Genomic DNA, 23,423 nt, shown 5'->3' on the forward strand with positions numbered 1-23,423 from the left:
CAGATTTCTGCACATTGATTTTGTATTCTGTGACTTTACTGAATTCCTTTATCAGTAGTTTTTTGGTGGTGTCTTTCATGTCATTAGCAAATAATAAAAGTTTTACTTATTCCTTACCAATTTGGATGCCTTTTATTTCTTTTTGTTGTCTCATTGCTATGGCTAGGACGTCCACTACTACACTGAATAAAAGTGATGAGAGTCAACATCTTTGTCTTGTTCCTGACTACAGGGAAAGCTCTCAGCTTCTCTTCATTGAGTATGAAGTCAAGCTGTGGGTTTCTTTATATGTGGCCTTGCTTATGTTGAGGCATGTTCCCTCTAAACCTACTTTGTTGGGGGTTTTTATCCTGAATGGATAATGTGCTTTGTCAAATGCTTTTCTGCATCTATTGAAATGTTCTTATGGGTTTTGTCCTTTTACTTATTGATGTGATTTATAATATTGATTGATTTGCAAATACTGAACCACCCATACATCTGGGAATAAATCTCAACTGATTGTGGTGAATGGTATTTTTAATGTATTGTTGGATTCAGTTTGCTAGTATTTTGCTGAGGTTTTTGGCATCTGTGTTCATCAGAAATACTGGCCTTTAATTCTTTTTTTGTGGCAGTCTTTCTCTAGTTTTGATATCAAGATAATGCAATCCTCCTAGGATGATTTTGGGAGATTTTGCTCCTCTTCCATTTTTTGGAATAGTTTGAGAAGAATAGGTATTACTTTTTTTTACATGTTTGATAGAATTTACTATTTGGTCCTGAACTTTTGTTCATTGGTAGTTTTTTGACTACTGATTCAATTTCATTGCTGGTAATTGGTCTATTCAAATTTTCTGTTTCTTCCTGATTCAATTTTGGAAGATTATAGGTTTCTAGGAATTTAACCATTTCTTCTAGGTTGTCCAATCTGTTGGCATGGAATTTTTCATAATATCCTCCTATAATCCTTTGTATTTCTGTGGTGTCAGTTACCTTTCTTGCATTTCTGATTTTATTTGAGCCCTCTTTTTTCTTTGAGGAGTGGATAAAGGTTTATCAATATTATTGATCTTTTCAAAGAACCAGCTCCTGGTTTCATTGATCTGCTCTATTGTTTTGTTTTGTTTTGCTTTTATTTCGTCTATTTCTTCTCTAATCTTTATTATTTCCTTCCTTCTACCAGGTTTGGGGGTTTGTTTGTTCTTTTTCTAGCTCCTTTAGGCATGAGGTTAGGTGTTTGAGATTTTTCTTGCTTCTTAAAGTAGGCCTGTATTGCTATAAACTTCCTTTAGATTGCTTTTGTTGCATCCCAAAGATTTTGTTGAATCTTTATCACTTGATCTTTTTGATGCTAGCCATTCTAATAAGCGAGAGCTGATACCTTTATGTCTTTTGACTTTCATTTCCCTAACTGGTGATGTTGGGTACCTTTTCATGTACCTGTGCCATTCCTATATATTCTTTGGAAAAATGTCTGCTTAGGTCCTTTGTGCATTTTTAATTGGATTATTCTTTAATGTTCTTGTGTTGATTTTTGTTTTGTTTTGTTTTGTTTTTGCTATTGGGTTACATGAATTTTGGATATTAATCCCTCATCAGATAGATGGTTTTCCCGTTCCATAGGTTGTTTTTCACTGTAGAATTTTTTTCTTTTGATGTGCAAGAGCTTTTTTAGCTTAAAGTAATCCCACTTATTTATGTTTGCTTTCATTGCTGTGCTTTAGGTATCCCATCCAATAAACTGTTGCCAAAGCTATGTCAGGGAGCCTTTTTCCTACGTTTTCTTTTAGAAGTTTTATGGCTTTAGGTCTTACATTTAAATCTTTGACCCATTTTAAGTTAATTTTTGTGAATCATGTTAAAAGATAGAGGTCGAATTTCATTGTTTTACATGTGAATGTCCAATTTTCTCAGCATCATCTAATGAAGAGTCTAACTGACTCCCCTGTCAACTATCAGTTGACCTTATATGCTTATTTACTTCTAGGCTCTTGATTCTGTTCCTTTGGCCTATTTGTTCTTATGGCAATATCATACTGCTTTGATTATTACATCCTGATATCAGAAAGTATGGATTCTTCCTGCTTTGTTCTTGTTTCTCAGGATCGCTTTCGCTACTCGGTCTTTCGTGGTTCCATGTAAATTTTAAGACATTTTTTCTACTTTTGTGAAAACATCCTATTGGAATCTTCATAGGAATTGCACTGAATCTATACATGGCATTTGGTAGTATTTACACTTTAACAATATTAATTCTTCCAACCTGTGAATAGAGGCTACGTCTCCATTTACTAGTGCTTTCTTTAATTTCTTTCATCAACGCCCTGTAGTTTTCAAACTAGAGACAAGTTACCTCCTTGAGTTAATGTATTCCTAAGTATTATATTCGTAATGTATACTTAATTGTATTATTTTTGATACTACTGTAAGTGGAACTGCTTTGTTTCCTTTTCAGATAATTTGTGTATAGAAACAGTACTGATTTTTGTTTGTTAATTTTGTATCCTGCAGCTATACTGAACTCATTGATAAGACCTAACAAGTTTTTGGTGTAGGTCTTTAGATTCTGTATATAAAATCATGTCATCTGCAAACAGAGACATTTTACTTCTTTGTTTCCCATTCCAATGCCTTTTATTTCTTTCTCTTGCCTGACTGCACAGGCTAGGACTTCCAGTATCATGTCAAATAGGAGTGGCGAGAGTGGACATCCTTGTCTTGTCCCTGATCTTAGAGGAAAATTTTTCAACCTTAGCATGGGTGGGGAGACTGGGTGAAGCTGGTCAAAAGTTAAAAACTTCAAGCTATAAGGCAAATAAGTACTGAGGATATAATGGACAACATGATGACTATAGTTGACATTGCTGTATAGTATATTTGAAAGTCACTAAGAGAGTTAAGTGCTAAAATTCCTATTTTTTGCCTCCTTTAGAAACAGTAAATTCTATTACAACTGAATACATGTCCAATTTTTAGCAAATGCTAAACACATAGTAGATACCTGGCAAATTTTAGTAAAATGAATTGATTTTAAACCTAAAACGATGATTCTGGGACAGAATTTGAGCTGTGTACTTTTCTGGACCCCATTTCAACCACCAACTTCCTATGTAACAATCTAAATGACCAATGATAATATATTTTGAGGGGAGAAGCAAACTGCAAAAAAAAAAAGCCAGTAAGGGATAGTGAAAATATATTATCTCTTGTAATGAAAAGTAGCCAAAAAAGCAGAGGATAATACTTTAAACTAAATTAGAATTATTGAAACCTGGGAAAAACCCTCCATACAAGAATAATTCCATAAGTTTCTTTTAATGTTTACTCTATTTTTTTAATTTAAAAAGCAACATATATAAAAATATAAACTTACCTATAACTCCCCCTAATCCAAAAACCACAATGATTTATATTTTACTAGCTCTTTGCCTACACAATTACATATGATTATTATCTTGTAAAAGATGGTAATGTATCCTGTTCTGCAACTCACCACACTTTAATGAAGCTATCAATCAAAACACCTATTTTGGATGGGATTCCAAAATTTAGTTTTTTTCACCCACTTTTCCTATTACAGTCAATGCAGAACATGAATAACCAGTTAAAATGAGTAGAAAGACAAAATTTTTAACACTACTTTCTCCCATTCTTAAATAAGAAAAATCTTTTCAAGATGTGAAATCCATAGTAAAACTATTCTGCAATATATCAAAATTGCCAGTATAATAAAAGCAAACAAAAAATTCTGAAAAGTAGGCGGCCCGGGTGGCTCAGCAGTTTAGCGCCACCTTCAGCCCAGGGCATGACCCTGGAGACCTGGGATCAAGTCCCACGTTGGGCTCCCTGCAGGAGCCTACTTCTCCCTCTACCTGTGTCTCTGCCTTTCTCTCTCTGTGTGTTTCTCATGAATAAATAAAATCTTTAAAAAATCTGAAAAGTTAAAAAAAGTTTTTTGTTGTGGGGAGGGGGGTGACCGAAATATTCATCTTAACCAACCACTGTTGTATGGGCCTGTTGCGTTTGCCCCTTGCTTTCAATTACCCCGGCTTCTATCAAATTGTCAAACCTTCCCGTTCCAGGCTATCCCAGAAGTAAATCACAAGAAGCCCTGCAGCCCTGCTTTTGATTTTATTGCTCCCCCAGACAACATCAGCACTGCATTTGCTCTTCTACAGGCCCCCACCACCCAGAACAGTGGTTCTCAAACGTGAGTTTGCATAAGAATTACTTGGGAGAGCTTATCAAAACACAAACTGTAGGCTCCACTGCAGGAATTTCTAATTCCAGGGGTCTTAAGTGAGAAAAGCCCCAAAGCATTTCTAACTAGTGCCCAAGTGATGTCCATGTTGGAGTCACAATTTGAGAATCAGTGGCCTACATGAAGAACCAATTCCTGTAAAAAGCTTTCTCAATATTCATACCTTTTCATGGCCTCAGCTCTCCCAGCATTGTCTTGAAAACCTACACTGCACCACTCAACACTGGATTGTTCAGCCTCGGTTGCTATACTCTCACAGGTTCTTACCTTCTTTCTACATCAGAAGATTATAAATCCCCCAAGGGCAGTAACCACAAGATGGCTCCTCTGACTAACAAGGAGCCCAGAACACAGCAAGTAGACAGACGCCTGTGCTTCATATAACACTCTATCTAACTGGCTAAAACAACATGAATCTTAAAATCTCAAGCAAAGTTAATTCTATTAAAAATTCCTGTTTGCTGGATGTTATGGTAGATGTTTCCAAATACACCAGCAACAAATCTTGAAATAACCTTATTCTTATTCTTTGATTGTTTATCTGTCTTCTCCTATCAGAAAGTGACCTTCAAGGGAATAAGTTTATACTCCTTGTTCTCCAATTATCTTCCCAAAGTAGGGACTCAGGGAATATTTGTTAATCAGCATAGCAAATGACTAGGTAGAGAAATGAGTAGTATCTGGTTATATTTTTAGCTACAAGTTGGCCATACACTAGATGTTTCCAGAAATTATTATTCAATCTTTAATCAAATAATCTGGATCACTGTTAAACCTACAAAAACTTTTAAGGAGTAGATAAAAAAACAGAAATGGTTATACCATTCATCTCTCATAGGCTTGCATTTCAGTTTTAAAATCTGGGTTAAGTGAAACAAAATTTTAAATGCTAAAAGGAATTCTATTAAAGAGATGCAATAATTTGAATTAAACATCTTTTTCTACTACATGTACAATTAGAAAATACAACTTGTATAAAAAGAAACACTGATGAAAACAAAGCATTTTCCAAAATCCATTAGCTCATAACATTTTCATTCATTAGAATCACTGATAAAAAAATTTTTACTTAGGAAATGTAGCAATGACGTTAAATGTACAAATAATAACTACCACTGATAGGAACTTTATAGATACTACAAAAACTGCTTCAGAAAACCAAGCTTGTAACAAAGCTATTGAAATTATTTGAATTAGTTTCACAATCACTAACAATATTTGTGATCATCTGATTTAATCTTTAAAATTATCAAAATCCCAATCAACTTGATTAGATTGCTACAGAGCCCAAACACTCTCAAGGAAGAATATATTAAAGATACATCTTTGCAATAATATGAACAATTAACAGAATTAATGGAATACAGAAAGTAACTCTTTGCAAATAAACTTTATTCCCCTTCTAGTTAAATTATGAACTTATGTTTATTTATAATTTGAATAAGGCATTCAATACATTTTATTTCTATTCAAAAAAAAAAGAGAGAGAAAGAGATATGAAATTTCTATGTGAAAATGTAATTTCCATATTTGAGACAAAGAAATTTCAAGGAAAAGAAAGTGCCCAAGATGAAGTTCCAAGTAAACCATTTCAATGATGTGGGTTTTTTCCTTATTCATGATATATACCAACAGTTAACACATAATTTATTAGTGTCCTACTTACTAAAACCTTCTAACACTGCATGGTTTGGCAAAGTAATTCATGTCCCATTATTTAAAATCCCACCACATTATAAATTCAAGCACAGAAACCATCTGTTACATGCTAAGCAGACAAATGCCATTTAATCTGCATTTCAGGATGTATATAGTAGGTGTAGGGGGCATGATTTAAATCTTACTAATTCTATGAAATATTTAGTAATTTTAATTGAATGAAAATTGTCCCATCTCTATAACCATAGAGACATAAAAAATGCATAATAATAACTACATTTTGAGTAAAAAAAGAAACCATTCATGTATGTGTTTAAAATACTTAAAGCAGTGACAGCACCAATATTTTCATTACTAATTATTTGGCATTTATAGGTAAACTGATAGTGATATGGTCTGCTATTCAATATTTTACACATATAAACACAATAATAATATAAATCATTAGATATAAAAGATGACATTGCTACTCTTAAATGATTTGGGTTCAATCAATCACCCTCTTGAATACCAAACAGCTTCCCTTTAGAATGAGTATCACAGTTACATTTTGGGGATTTTAAACAAAATCCGTTTATTTTAAATATTGTTCTAATACCAGAAGATGCCAAATATAGTCTTACTGACTTCCAATGTTCTCACTTCTTCATGCACCCCTCTTCTCATATCACCAACATGGTCAACTAAGTTTGTTACATTAGAAGCCAAAGGGGCCATTGCTGATAGTCAAAGTGATTCGTGATTCTTTCTAAACATAACTGAAATACTGAAATGGCATTATGGATATCAAACTGTATTCCATCTTAGAATGTTATCACAAGATTCATCATCTGCTAATGTTTATTTATTAATTTTATGTTTATACCTTGATACTTGGCATAGATGTTAAACAGTTTAGTAATCTGAGCTTGATGCGTACCAGCTGGGCCTGTCAAAACTAGCTTACATAAAAATCAACATAATATATAAAACTTACAACTTAGTAAAACAATTCATGACCTAGATAATTTTTTTCTTCCTGAGGTTTTTCCCAAATGGAAGTATGGCTATCATTGTGTACAGGCCTCAATACTTTCAGGGAATATTTATACATTCTCTAAATGAGAACATTAGGTTATAAGAGAAATAAATGTTACCTCCAACTTCCAAACATCACTTGAAAATCAACTGTTTGGAATTCAAGATCAGAGGCAATTTGCCTCACAATCACAGATATAATTTTATGTATTTAAAATGTAAATGGTATAAAAGCAATAAAATGAAACCAAAAACAGTAACAGTAAAGACTTTGGAAATTTAAATATCTGAAGATAGGTGGCAATTCACCTTTCCCAAACCCCTGCTCTGTCAACACAAACCAGAGCGATCCACTGTGATGGGGGTCCTCCAAAGCCCACTCTGGCTCAGAGACTCCAAGCCTGGACCATGCTCGACCTTACCATTGGACTAACGGGAAGGAAGTAAAAACTTACTACTAGCTTTTTCATTTGTTTGACTGTAAGGGCCTAAAAAATGTCACCATCTAGTACCTCAGCAGTGCTTCACAGAGTCTGCTGAATAAATGAAGAGACAAGGTACCCTGAAGGATTTTAAAATGTGCATTACATAATCCATTCCCTCAAGAAGCTCTTAAATGAGTAGTGGGGAGATAAGAAGAGCCTCTGGTATCAGTCACACTATGACAACCAAGTTTAGTAACAAACAGAGGTTCACCTGGAGGTTGACAATCTAAACCTCCTTCAGTTATTCATTCATTCAAAAATGTTTACAGAACCATTCCAGCATGCATCAGACATGTTGTTGGTAAGGGATACAAACATAGCTACAACCCCCCCACCTCCTGCCCCATCTATGCCAAGTCGCTCACAGAGTTAGTCTGGGAACTAATGAGAACTAGGTGCGGGACCGCCGGCGATCCTTTAGCTTCCCTTAGCACAGGTTCAAATCTGCCAAAAGAACACGACTACCTAGTATCTTCACTCATAATCAGATGTAAAGGGTCAAATATATGTGAATTTCCTTGGAAATTACTACTGCTCTGGGGTCACACAATATTGATGCATTGCAAACCTTGCCACAGTTTAACTAAAATATGCCATGCATTCTCGATCTCTTCAGCATTGTGCCTCTAAGCACTAGACAAGTAGGTACTCGATAAAATACTAAGTGAATCAAGAAAAACTAGCTTTTCTAACACCATGAGGTCATCATTAAGAAAACACTTATAGTATGAAAGCTGGCCATTTTAAAAGCAAACATAATTTTCTAATGTAAATAATCATCCCATTATTCATTTGCTTAAAAAAATCTGATTTTCATTTCCTAGGATCTATCCTCAATTTCCTATCTCACAAATATCATTTCTTCTTACGCTACATTATTATCCATCATTACATACCAAGTTTAAATTTGCATCTTTATATGGTGTGCCTTAAGCACAGCTCAGTCATACTTTTGAAAATGTCAGACATCTCAAATAGTTTTCAAATGTTTGAGGTTTATAATAGCTGAGATATGCCATGTCAAATTTTGTTCTTAATATTAAATGTTATGGTTGTTTTGAAAAGAATACATCTCTCTGGCATATTTATATTTCTCTCTCCCTATCCCTTACCCCTCCTTCTCAATACACACACCACACACACATGCACACACACTCATGCACGTGTACTTTTTTATTTTAAGAGGGTACGTGGAGCACAACACGGGGCTCAAACACATGACCCTGAGATCAAGACTTAAGCTGAGATCAAGAGTCAGATGTTTAACCAACTGAGCCACCCAGGCACCCCTTTATGTACTTTAAAATCTAATCTTTGCTTTGATGCCAAAAGGTTTATCTCTTTAATTTAAAAACTATGTAAGAAAATTATAGAAACTCTGAAAACTGGAGGAAAATCAGCTCTAAACATCATAGTAGTACCACAGTTCTAACAGCATAACATTTTAATAGTGATCATTTTTAAATTAACAGCATTTTAAACTTCATAGCATTTTATTACACTAAATAAATTCCCAGAAAAATAGGATATTGTTTTTAACATAAAATTTCTTCATATAGTTAAAATCACACATAACATAAATTTCTACTATAAAAAGAGTTTTCATAGAAATAAGATGCCCTATTTAGCCAACGTAGATTCATTTAAAATGAATTTTACTTCAATACTCAAATCCAATATATTAATACATAATCAACTTGGGGGGGAATTTATTTCACTTCACATCTCTTTTGAGCCCACATTTCTTTTTTCATAAATATAACAGCATCCTAAGTTCATGAGTGTGAACACAACATCAAATGCAAAGTCAAGAGTTCTTTTCTGTGTATACACAGAAAAATTGTTTAAAGACTTCTTTTTGCAAAATGTAATACTATACATAAATTTTTGAAATATAAAGAACATTTGTGTAATCATCAATATCAATCATTAAAGTCAAGTCTAATATTGACTTCTGCATTTTTCAATATGGTCATGTCTAAATAAATTTTCAAGAGTTCTTTGTAAGTTTTTTTAAATCAAGGATCTTATTTGTTGCCCCTCATTCCAACTTATTTAATCTTTTTAAACAGAATAAAATGTCTACAGAATTAAAATGCTAATTTTGTCTACTTTATATGATATTTTCCAGCAGTTTTCTTGTCACTGTAAACTAGAAAATAATCTGCACTTAATCTGAATGAGCTCTTACCTTCTGGTTTGTTGTTTTTCCTCTTCAGCCATTTTTCTACTGTCTCTGTACTAACACTTTCAGATACAAACTCGTCTAACACCTGGGGATGAAGAGAAAGATATGCCTTCACTTTTTCATCTGTCAAACCTGTAAAATAATTAAAAAGAATAAAATTAACCTAGTTGACACCTTCATAAGGATCAAAAATACAGAAAAACAACACCTGATGCTAAAATTGATTTAAGACATAAGAAGAATGTACAAATGTGCACACATACGATGGAACAGTATTGGTCCATGAAGAGGACTTAAATTTAGACATGTTACAACATAGAGAAACCCTTAAAACAACACCATAAGGAAACAAAGCCAGAGATGAAGGATGACTGCTAAACAATTTCACTTATATGAAATATGTAGAATAGGCAACTTCACAGAGATAGAGCCGATCACGGGGGGCAGAATGTGGAATCATTACTTAATAGGGACAGAATTCTGTTTTGGGTGAAGGCCAAGTTTGAGAAGTGGACAGAGGTAATAATGGTCACAGTCCATGCTGTGAGGATAATTACTGCCACTGAATTATATATTTGAAATGGTTAAAATGACAAATTTTATGTTATATATATTTTACCACTATGAAAAATAGTAAAAACGTCAAAGGTTAAAACTTTAGCAATTCTAAACTACAGATAGTCCATCATATTACACAGCTGTCTTCCAACAGCAAATCCCAGGGTTGTCCTGGAGCCAACACTGTGCTCCCAAGTGGTACAGGTAAGCCTTACAAAGTACTCAGATCTTCCCATTTGCAGTCACCAGAGCTTTAATTTGCAAAGTCAGAGGGGCAAACAGGAGAATTTTAGGTGCTACAAGATGCATTTTAGGTGGTAAAACGATGTTTACTGACTAGATTCTTATCTTTCATTGTTTATTGGTGCATTTTAGGTGGTAAAAAGATGTTTACTGAATAGATTCTTCTCTTTCATTGTTTACAGCATAAATTCTATTTTCTCTCAGGGGCACTGAATCCAATGATACAACCATTAATCAGCTCAGAGCAATTGACATTTGCTCATTGGTATTCCATGTATGTAGTCAGTTTCACTGAAATAATTTTTCAGTCTAATAACAACTGTTGAATATATATAGGATTTTCAAACAAAGTACTTTTACGTATTTTCATGTTGAACATACAAAATTATGTTTTGAAATTGGCGCTTCATGTTGGTAGGCCATTCATTAAACAACTGTAAATCACAAACAGACTATCAATAATTATTACTCTGTGATGGTAATTATTTTTACTGTTACAGCCTCTGTGTGAATTACTCAGTAAATTACCATCCTTGGGGATAGTCAGGTAAAAAAAAAAAAAAAAGGAGGTAGAAAATTGTCCTTTCAGAGGCAGAGAGAAGAAAAGGAAGCGTATCTTTATGACTCTAGGGACTAGGCCGCATGTTCCCACCACTAAACAAGCCACAGAATTAACACGTGTTAATTAATTCTGCTGGGGACTAAAATCACAACTGTTCCGATTCTTCCAACAGAATGGTACAGTTGAGAGGCAAATAATTTTTTTCAACAAATTCAGTATTTCCACAATTTAAACTAGTAGATAAATAAAGGTGAATATATAATTACATAGTTGTATTAGATAAAAGAAGAATAAGACCCCTGTCTGTGTTCACATGACAAGAGCTCCAGTGATGTAAAATTAAATCTGAGAAATTCTACAAGGTGCTAAAAATAAAAGACTGAATAGAGTAAGAGACAGTTGTCCTGACAGGGTAAATTATCCCTCAGATACAAAAGGAACAGGATGCTGAAGTAAACTAATAGCTGATTTGATCTTCAAAAAGACAAATGATGCCAATTTCATACTCCCTTCAAGCATGTCCTTCAGTCCTTCATAGCGGGTTCATAATCGACATTTCATTCCTCCTTAAAACTTTATCACTTTTGTGACATAACACTGTTCTTATCTTAACTTCCTATCTGCTCCTTACCTCTGCTTTCTCTTCATTAATCTATGATGACAACAAAATCTGAATCAGGAATCGTAATATATTTTTGATCTCCAGTCCTTGGATACTCTTCCATCTTGACTCAAAACTAAATGAGTCATCTCCATCCCACTTCTTCCCAAAGTGATCTTAACTCTCAGCTTTACTCTCTCCTTTTCCCAGAGACCCAGGCCAGAAATACAAAGTCATAATTGAATCATACCCCTTGCCATCTCATTTCATCTTAGTACGTTTATACAAGTCCTATTTGTCATATTATGTATCAGCTTAAAGGACTTGTATCTAAAATATACAAAGAACACTTAAAACTCAACAAGAAGATTACAATCCAATTAAAAAAGAGTCAAAGATCTGAACAGACATTTCATCAAAAAAGATACAAATATGATAAGTATATGAAAAGATGTTCATCTGTCATTATTGAATTGAAGTTAAAACAAAACTGAAACTCCACTACATACCTACTAGAATGGCTAAAATCTAAGAACTGACATTTACTGCTAATATGAATGCAAAATGGCAGTCACGTTGGAAGACTGGTAGTTTCTAATAAAGCTAACTATAATCTTACCATATGACCTAACAATCAAACACAAGTTGTGGCATACCCATACAATTAAATATTATTTAGCAATAAAGAGAAATGAGCTAATGAGGGGCACCCAGGTGGCTCAGTTGGTTAAGCATCTCCCTTTGGATCTCTCTCTCTGATAAATGAATAAAACTCTTTAAAAAAATAAAGAAATGAGCTAAAGAGCCATTAAAAACCATGGATTAGGCTTAAATGCATACTGCTAAGTGTAAAAAGCTACTATGAAAAGGCTGTATATTGTGCAATTGTAATTATACAACATTCTGGAAAAGGCAAACTATAGCGATAGAGAGAAAAGATCAGTGGTTGCCAGGTGTTCAAAGGGCAGGGGAGAAAGACAATGCATGAAGCACAGGTCATACTTTAGGGTTGTGAAACTATCCCATAAAATATTATAATGTTGAGTAAGTGACACCATGAATTTGTAAAACCCATAGATGTAAAATTTTAAGAGATCATTTAGAAAGTCAGGCTATCCTAGAATGGAGGCAGGCTATGGCAGAAGAATCTAAATGTATCACCAACGTATAACACCACCTCACTGAAGGAGGTGGGGGCTAAGGTGCTGACCTAAGCAACTTTAGATATGAATGGAATCTGTAAGAAATTCCACGGAATCATTGTACTCTATTGATAAAGTTATCTCACGGCAGGTAGAGCTTAACAATTCTCAAGCCACTATTCATTTATACTGAAATCAAGCAATTAAATAAGTAGATGGTGGGAATGAGGCTTCTCAATGGCAGAGCATGATGTTATAAATAAGCAAAAAGAGTCTAGAACAATCAATAAGGGTAACGGATTAGAGTTTGATGTCAGTATGAACTCACATTTAACATAACACTGATACAGATGGTTACATATTGAAATACCAGCAGATACACTATGTATATACTCAGGTCAGTACACACATACATTTCCTTGTTATGTTAGCCGAGAGGACCTACGAGCAACAACATGCCGACAGTATGCCAGTACCAACAAGTATATGGAGCACCAAGATCTTGGTTCCTAATAGTACTCTCCAATAAAAGGTACCACAGTTCCTTGGAGAAATGGCTGAGCCTAGGACAAGTACACAAAATATTTAAGATGATTTGGAGTATCACATTTCCATAGAGTAAGGAACTGCTAAGTGTGTGTGTGTGTGTGTGTGTGTGAGCGTGTTTAATTACAATTACACAAAATGACGACATATGCCAAAAGGATACAAAAGTTGATTGAAAGAGCTCTCAATGATTCACACATGGAACCATTTGAGTGACACAATATAATCCAATTTTAATTCAAAGAGTAAAATAATATCCATGCTGTGGTCTAAATGTTTGTGCCCTGCTCCTCCAAATTCACATGTGAAAATCCTAATTCCCAAAGGAAATAGCATTAATAGATAGAGCCTCAGGGAAATGCTTACATCATGAGGGCAGAACCCTTACCAATGGGATTAGTGTTTTATAAAGGAGGCTCCAGGGATCCCCAGACCCCTTCTACCATGTGAGGATACAGAATGTCTGTGACCTAAAACAAGGCCCTCACCCAACCAAGCAAGTGCAATATGACCTTAGACTTCCCAGCCTCAGGAACGTGAGAAATACATTTCTGTTGTTTATAAGCCACCCAGCCTGTGGTATTTTGTTATAGCAGTCTGAATGGATGAAGATAATCCAGGAGTCCACACTGATATAAATAAATGACTTAATAAATAAACAGAGAAGAACAAATATCCCACTCAGAAGAATTCCAAATAATGTACGTAGAAACTCTGCCCTCCGGAAGGCAGAGCATAATTCCCCACTCCTTGACACTTACTTTGTATAAGTTACTCAAAACTAAAATTTTAAAGATCAATTGAGTCATAAATGAGTTATGATGTCTAAGTAAACTTCAAGACTAAAAAAATTAATTAAATCTTGGATTCAAGTATGTAGAAGAGAATGAAATGCCAAATACACCATTTTGGTTGTAAACTCTATTTAGAATTCTAAAGAGTATTATCACATAGTTTTATATCTCAAATGTCTCAGAAGATCTAATTTTCTTCCCAAATTACTATCCACATTTCAAGAAAATCATTATCTCCTTCAACAAGAGAAGGGTAGGAAGAGGCATTCTGACCTGGTAATTAAAAGTACAGGCAAAGGTAATTAAAAGTTTCTTCATCTCATCTAATGACCTGAGGATGAACCTGGGCAAAGCACCTTCTCTCTCTAAATCTGGCTTCTTATATGTATGGGAATGATATCTGAGTGGGAATGGGAATAATAACACTATCATACAAGGTCATTAGAATAATTCAATAAGGTAATCCACAGACAGCATTTTTGCCTGGTACATTTAATAACAGTACCAAAATGCCATTTTTTTTTTACCTGTATGAAGCCAATATACTTGCATTTGTCTAGAGGCTCAAATAACAGGCTTGTAACTTTTCATTTCTCTAAAACTCCAAATGTTCCAAAATTTCCATTTTTTAAAAAGGTTTAATTTTTAAGTAATCTCTACACCCAATATGGGGCTCAAACTCACAACCCCAAGATCAAGACTTGCACACTACAGCAATTGAACCAGCCAGGCACCCCTAAAACTTCTATTTTTATTTTAGCATTTAATGTGTGATGTTCATTTAATGTGTGCTCAACATCCTTAGCCATCAAAAACAATCTCTCTCGCTTTTTCTCTGTCATGTTATCTACCTTTACTTCCTATTTACATCTGGTTTTGCAAAGAGCCTGTAAGGCCAATACAGGGCCAACCCAGAATTAGAATACTGAAATAATAATCATCCACACTCTTGGAAAGTGGTGCATGTATAGATGATGAAACAGGCATCTTTTGTTTTTGTCTGACTTTGGTTTAATGCTTCCATAGCTTCCCATGGCCTATACATTTTGTTTATGTCCAAAAAAAAAAAAAGGACTTAGCAGTTTCCTTCAGAGTTGTCATTAGCACGCAATAGCATCCAGTGATTAAAAATCTGCACCAAAAATCCATACAACAATCATACAGATTCCAAGGTAACCTGTACATTTAAAACAATGTATTTAAAAATACTTCATTTCTACTAATAAGCTACATTCTCTCATCCATGCAGCATTTATTTCATTTTCCCACATGTGCAGGGATGCTGGGTCAAAGCCGCAGATGACAGAAGGGAAACACAGGATACTGACAGGCTGAATGAGCAGACGGAGTTACAGACAGTTGGATGAAACTCCTTATTTTCACAATGCCCACTGAAAATGCCATGAAGGATTACAATCTAAATAAAACCAAAGTAAAAACAACAGAGTGGCATATGTCATGGTTAGATTCAGCACTGAACCTGAAGGCCTATAACAAAGGGCAAAATAAAGACTGATAAATATTTTTGTCAAGACAATTAATTCTGTGTCTAGTAACTGAGCCAACAACCTGTGGAACAGATAAGAACAGCTTCATTTTGATGCTGAGTAATCTTTTCAAGAAATAGATAAAAGCCACAGCAATACCTCCTACTTCAATAACTTATTACTGGACCATGGGGTGGCAATGAAAAGGATTAACTCCATTTGTGTTTCAATCTGTGGTAATGCAAAATATCAGCGACAAAATGGTAGTATCAATCATTCACTTTTCATCTTTTTTTTTTTTTAAACCTGGGAACATAAGGCTACTTTGTCCCATCTCAGCAGAAATCTTGCAATCTTCTGATAATATAACACAATGGCACACTGCCCTTTTGCGTACTGCTGTCTACAACACATATATTTTTGGTTTTTTCCGATGGAGATTGTGTGTGTGTGTGTGTGTGTGTGTGTGTATAAATTTAAACTTCTTGTAAAACCACACAAACCTAATGGACTCTCGTGTCCTCTACACCCAGCTTCAACAATAATCAACTCATAACCAATATTTTCCATTTGTGCCCCCCACCTCCACCCACTCCCTTCTTAGCTGATTTTGGAACAATCTCATACATCATTTCAATACATTCATACATGTCAATGTGTATCTCTAAACAAGAGGAACTATTCTAACCACAAATGTTATTACTATATCCACAGAGAAATTAATCATTAGTTTTAACACCATCAACATCCAAATGTTTCTATTATTCAACGTTTTTTTATAGGATAAATGAACTCAGACCCAGATAAGGTCTATATGCTGCAGCCGAAGTTGTGTGGTATTTTTCCTAGGTCTCTTTTATCCAATAAGTTCCCTTCTATCTCTTCTGTTTTCCCCATTATACTGTGTTATTGAAGAAAACATATCTTTTGTTCTCTGCTTTTCTACAGTCTGTGTTTTTCTGACTATATCCCTGTGGTGGTGCTTACCACGTTTATCTGCCCTGTGCATTTCCTCAAGACTGAAATTAGATCTAGAGACCTGAACAAATTGAGGTTGGATCTGGAGGTGGGTAAGCAAGTTTTAAAGTGGTACTGTGTTCTTCTGTCAAAAGGTTTATACCATCTGCTGTCTCTCTGTTTGTGACATTAGCAGCATCTATGATCCAGCACTTACTAATTCACTAGGGCTCATCATAGTGGTTTCCTAATTCTGTAATGCCATCTTCATTTATTAGCTGAAATATTACAAAGAGAAACTTTGCTTCATCAACTGTTTACTCATATAAATAAGACAGAATAAATGCTTCATTTGTCCTCTATTTACCAGTTTTCACAGTGAGTTGGTTCAGTAGCATTCTCCTGTAGGTGAGCAACCAAAAAAAAAAAAAAAATAGTATTATTATGAAATCACAGATATGAGAAAAATCTGATGTCTCTGCAATTTTAATTACAGGCCTATGTTGGAGAAATTGCGGGTTTGGTTCCAGACCATCATAACAAAACAAATATCACAATAAAATGAATCAAGTAATTTTTTTTTACTTCCAGTGCTTATAACTGTCATATTTAGACTATACTGTAGGCTGTTGAGAGTGCAGTTAGCATTATGTCTAAAAACACAAGGTATGTACTTTAATTAAAAAATATTTTCTTAAAAAATTAAATAAAAAATGCTTCATTGCCAAAAAATGCGAACCATTATCTGAGCTTTCAGTGAATCATCTTCTTGCCTCGCCATTGATGGCTACTGGCTGATCAGAGTGGTTGCTGAAGGCAAGGGCAGTTGTACCAATTTTTTATTTTTATTTTTATTTTTTCCAATTTTTTAAAAATAAGACAACAATGAAGTTTGCCACATCTATTGATTCTCCCTTTCACAGATGATTTTTCTGCAGTATTCAGTTCTGTTTAATAGCAACCTACCACAGAAGAACTTCTTTCAAAATTTGAGTCAATCCTCTCAAACTCTGCTGGTGCTTTGCCAGCTAAGTTTATGCCATGTTCTAAGTCCTTTGTTGTCATTTCAATAACCTTTGCAGTATCTTCACCAGGAACAAATCCAATCTTCAGAAACCAGATTCTCTGCTCATCTAAAGAAGCAGTTCCTCATCCACTAAAGTCCGATCATGAGATGGTGGCAGCTCAGTCCCATCTTCAAGCTTCTCTTCTAATCCTCATTTTCTTGCTGTTTCCACCACATCTGGAGTGACTCCACTGAAGTCTTGAACCTCTCAAAGTCATCCAAGATGGTTACAATCAACTTCTTCTAAACTCCTGTTAATGTTGGTATTCTGGCCTCTTTTCGTGAATCACAAATATTCTTAATGGCCCTCAGAATGGTGAATTCTTTACATAAGGTTTTCAATTTACTTTGCGCACACCCATCAGAGGAATCACTATCTATGGCAACTATAGTCTCAGGGGATGTATTTTCCTAAAATAATAAGACTTGAAAGTCAAAATCACTCCTTGATCCATGGGCTGTAGAACAGATGTTATGTTAGCAGGCATGAAAACAACATTAATTTCGTTATACTTCTCCATCAGAGCCCTTGAGTGACCAGGTATACTGTCAATGAACAGTAATATTTTTTAAAAAATCTTTTTTCTCAGGATGCCTGGGTGGCTCAGTGGTTGAGTGCCTTTGGCTGAGGGTGTGATCCCAGGATCAAGTCTGACATTAGGCTCCCCACAATGAGCCTGCTTCTCCCTCTATGTCTCTGTCTCTCTCATGAATAAATAAAATCTCAAAAAAAAATAAATAAAAAGTATTTTTTCCCTGAGCCATAGGTCTCAACAGTGGGCTTAAAATATTCAGTAAACCATGTTGTAAACAGATGTGTGTCATCCAGGTTGTTTTTCCTTTTATAGAACACAGGCAAAGTAGATTTAGCACAATTATGAAGGGCCCTATTGATGAGGGAGGAAAAAAGCAGAAAAACATTCACCATTAGCCCAGAAGGCTGAGAAGGATCGAATACGTGCTGGTTGCTACATCCTTACTGGGTCCCATGACTTCCTGTAAATCTCACCAATAGTTAATACTGAAATGAATGACAAGCACCAGAGAAATCTCGTGAAAGGAGTCCTACGAGTAGAAGCTACAGACGTTTGTGATCTAATGCTCCCTGCACATGCCCTCCTGCTGGAGCATGACACAGAGAACCACGAACTCCAAACAGCACAAGTGCAGCTCCATCTGCCCTCAGGGCCTGTCCTCATGTTACTTAAATAAATTTGCTCAGTTACACCGTAAAATGTCCCAGGATTTATTTCTTGACCATCGTACTCAACAATACCACAGCACTATGATTTTTGGAACAGTAACAGAGCACAGATTTCAATGTAAAATCACCAGCAGCATTAACCCCCAACAACAGTCTGCCCTCCCTTTGAAGCTCTGAAGCCAGGCACTGACTTTCAGTTATGAAAATCCAAGATGGCATCTTCTTCCAATAGAAGGCTGTTTCATTTACATTGAAAATCTGTTGCTAATTATCCTAGCTAGGTCTTCTGGAGAATTCTTCATCAGCACATGATGCTTCATCTTACACTTTGATATTACAGAGACAGCTTCTTTCCTTAAACCTCTGGAACCCACCTCTGCCAGCTTCAAACTTTTCTTCTGCAGCTTCCCCACCTCTCCCAACCTTCATAGAAGTGAAGAGAACTAAGACCTTGCTCTGGACTGGCACTAGTCTAAGAGAGTGTTGTGGATAATTTGATCTATCCAGACTACTAGAACGTTCTCTGCATCAGCAATAAGGTTGTTTTACTTTCTTATCATTTGCATGTTTACTGGAGTAGCACTTTTAATTTCACTCAAGAACTTTTCTTTTGATTTCACAACTTGGCTAACTGGTACAAGAGTCCTAGCTTTTGGCCCATCTTGGATCTCAACATGTCTCCCTCAGGAAGCTTGATCATTTCTACCTTTTGATTTAAAGTGAGAGACATGAGGCTCTTTTTTTCACATGAGCACTAAGAGGCCACTAGAGTTATTAACTGGCCTGATTTCAGTATTGCTATGTTTCAGGAAATAAGGAGGCTCAAAGAGAGGAAAAGAGACAGGGAATGGCTAGTCAGTGAAGCAGTCAGAAAACACATTTATCAATTAAGTTTGCCATTTTATATGGGCACAGTTCATGGTGCCCCAAGACAACTATAGTAGTAACATCACAGGTCACTGCAACATACATAATAATAATGAAAAAGTTTGAAATACTGCAAGAATTACCAAAATGTGGCACAGAGACACAAAGATACGAGGTTGCTTGATACGAGGTTGCCACAAACCTTCAATGTATAAAACAAATGAATTATCTGTGAAGTGCAATAAAGTGAAGGACAATGAAGCCAGGTCACCTGGAAATAAATTATAATCCTGGGACTCTAAGAAAGGAAAATGCGCAAAGACAAGTTATTAGATTAGTTTTCTACTGGCCACAAAAGCAATATTTAAGGTGGAAACAAAGATACAAGCCTGAACACTCATCTCTTCAAGTTGAATTGCCCTTGTTTCTGACCCTTTCTCCTGTCTGAGCTTAATATACTTTAACTGGATCACCACCAAGCAGTATTACCTCCCAATTTGGAACTTTATTACACATTGTAATTCAAATTAGAAATTCAAACTCCTGACTGCTCAATCTGAGGCTCTGACTAGACGGTGGAAGAAATGGCCTGAGTCATGGGCTAGACCTGAAGAAGTCTAAGCTGAGACTCCACTCTCCCTTATACCATTTTCCTATATTTTCTCAAATGTGATGAGCCCTTACCCCATCCATGGACTTTGCTGCTGTTTGCCCAGACTCTCCACTTGGCTAAGTAAGACATCCAGCCAATTTAAAAGCACATTCCTCACTAACCACATGTTTTAGATCCCCTGCCACGTCCCATCATGCTTCTACTCCTACATTCCATTGTAGCCTACTCCTACATTCCAAATACTCCTCCTACAGTGACATCTTCCATTTACTGAGTGTGATCTTATTAAACTTTAGCCTCTCCAAAGAGACGGCAGGCTCCCTGAGGGCAGTGACTGATCTTTCACACGTACCACAATCCCTGGGTCTGTGCAGAAAAGACTTAACACACATAGGCCCTGAGACCACTGTCCTCTGAGACACTGCTTGCTTGCAGGGGTGACCCTGGGCTGGCACCTGGGAACTCAGCTCTGAAGTGGTCTAGTAGAGCATGGTGCTAGGCTGCTTGTGCAGTGTGGTTTATGCCAAATGCCTGTTTTCCTCGGGACAGTAACAGGCAGAGGGTGCCTGTGTAACCAGCCACAGTAAAAACACGGAGTATGAAGTCTCTAATGAGTTTTCCTGGTAGGTAGCACTTCACAAGTGATGTCACAATTGTTGCTGGGGGAATTAAGAGCTTCCTGTGTGGCTTCACTGTGAGAGAGGAGTACTGGATGTATATGTCAGGTCCCCCTGGTCTTTACCTCATGTGCTTTTCCCTTCACTGATTTTGCACTGGATCGTCTTTTGCTGTGAGAAATCTTAACGGATTTCTTGTGTCCTGAAGTCTTCCTAACAAATTACCAAACTTTAAAGTAGTCTTAGAAACCCCCAACACATGACCATCATCATTAGATGAATTAATCAATGAGTCATTCTTTGCTTCATGTGATTTCACAGATGTGTAGATGGATTTGGTGGAAACTGCCCAGTCCTGCAAGGTCACAGACGCTTCAAGCTGGAGAGCAAATGTCCAAGCCAAAGACTCCTCCCTCTCAGTAGCCCACTGCTCCCACTCAAATTCCCTTCCTTCCTTGGGATTTATTTCTTTAGTACTACTTTCATGTTTCTTTTTCCATCCAAACAGCTTAATATCTAAATTGTTTTCTGAAAAATTAAGAATTTCTTTTTAATGTGCTTTCCTAGTTCTGACATCCTTCAATCCACCTATAATATAGCACCAGTTCCAGAAATATATCCTTGGGCATAATATAATATGGAACGTTTTATACCAAAGCTTTTCTCCAATGATGTGCTGGTAGACATAGTTTACGAACATAAGGCTTTATATAGCAGTTATTCCTAAACATTTATCAGAAAAGGGAAGGGATTAGTGGGCTCTAAAGGTAATTTCTTTTTTGGCTTCTTTATTTAAAAAGGCAAAGTTCTTAAAAACAAAAACAAAACAAAACAACAACAACAACAACAACAAAAAAACGAAAAGGCAAGTTCTTTATTTGCCACTGTTATCAGGAGAGACAGATGTAAATGATTCATTAGCATTAAAAGGGCTCCAAAGCTGTAACAAAAACAAATAGATTAAGCTGCTTGCTTCTTTGGATTTTGTCAAGGCCCACAGTCAAAGATACCACTATTTTCAACTAAGGAGGAAAAAAAACGTAGAAAATTAAGAACAAATGCCTTATTATTTTTCACAGAAACAGAAAAACAATTCTACAATTCATGAGGGTCCACAAAATACCCCAACGAACCGAAGGGAATCCTGAGGAAGGACAATGATGGCTGATTTGAAACTTTACCACAAAGTACAGTCATCAACACAGTTTGGTACTGGCATTAAAACAGATACACAGACCAATGGGACAGAGCTGAGAGCCCAGAAATACACCCTCACATATGCAGTCAGTCAAGAATTGACAAGGGAGCCTGTAAGACCCAATGACAAGACAGTCTCCTCAGTGCTGCAAAAACTGAACAACATATACAGAAAAATAAAACTGGACCCTAATTTTACACCACTAACAAAAATTAACTCAATATGGATTAAAGATTTAAGACCTGAAACTATAAGAAAAAACATGGAAAAAGTTCCTTGACTTTGGTCTTGGCAATGATTTTTTTTGGACAGAGCACCAACAGCACAAGCAACAAAAGAAAAAATAAACAAACAGGACTACATCAAACCAAAGAGCTTCTGCATATTAAAAGAAACAATCAGCAAAACAAAAAGACAACCTATGGAATAAGAGAAAATTTTTGCCAACTAGCTGAATAAGGGATTAATACCCAAAATATATAAGGAATCCATACAACTCAAAAGCAAAAAAATAAATCCAATTTTAAAAATGAGCAAAGGACTTGAATATTTTCCCAAAGAACACATAAAACTGGGAGTCTGATACATAAAAAAAAGGCTCAGAGAAAGACAAATACAATAGGATTTCACTCATATGTGGAATTTAAGTAACAAAGAAAAAAAAACGGGATCCCTGGGTGGCGCAGCGGTTTAGCGCCTGCCTTTAGCCCAGGGCGCGATCCTGGAGACCCGGGATCGAATCCCACATCGGGCTCCCAGTGCATGGAGCCTGTTTCTCTCTCTGCCTGTGTCTCTGCCCCTCTCTCTCTCTCTCTGTATCTCTCATGAATAAATAAATAAAATCTTTAAAACAAAACAAAACAAAACAAAAAAAAAACAAAGAAAAAAAAAACGAGACAAAGAGACTCCTCAATACAGAGAACAAACTGGTGGTCAACAGAGGGAGTGGGGGTGGGAGGATGAGGGGACTAAGAGGACACATGGTGATAAGCACTAAGAAATGTATAGAATTGATGAATCACTATACTCTACACCTGAAACTAATATAACAGTGTATGTTAATTATACTTGAATTAAAAAGAAAAGGATGCTGGACATCACCAAATCATCAGGAAAATGCAAATCAAAACCACAATGAGATGTCACCTCATACATGTTAGAATGACTATCATCAAAACAAGAAATAACAAGTGTTGGGAAAAAAAGGAACCCTCATGCATGGTTGGTGGGAATGTAAATTGATGCAGCTACTGTGGAAAACACTATGGAGGTTCTTGGCATGATCCCAGCAATCCTACTTCTGGGTATACATCTGAAGGAAATTAAATCACTATCTTGAAGAGATATATGCACCCCCATCGTCACTGTAGCATTAT

General features: G+C 35.9%; 1 protein-coding gene across 3 annotated transcripts in view; it reads right to left on the bottom strand.

Annotated features, from left to right (window-relative positions):
• PDE10A (phosphodiesterase 10A) overlaps positions 1-23,423 on the bottom strand; it is a 590,195-nt gene that overhangs the window by 169,191 nt on the left and 397,581 nt on the right. For all 3 annotated transcript variants that reach the window (XM_072830420.1, XM_072830410.1, XM_072830401.1), the window contains one exon: positions 9,596-9,724. In XM_072830420.1, the coding sequence (XP_072686521.1) occupies positions 9,596-9,724 (129 nt within the window). The remainder of the gene's footprint in view (positions 1-9,595; positions 9,725-23,423) is intronic.

Source organism: Canis lupus, chromosome 1 (genome assembly GCF_048164855.1).
Source record: "Canis lupus baileyi chromosome 1, mCanLup2.hap1, whole genome shotgun sequence".
In the NCBI taxonomy this organism is placed as follows: Eukaryota; Metazoa; Chordata; class Mammalia; order Carnivora; family Canidae; genus Canis; species Canis lupus.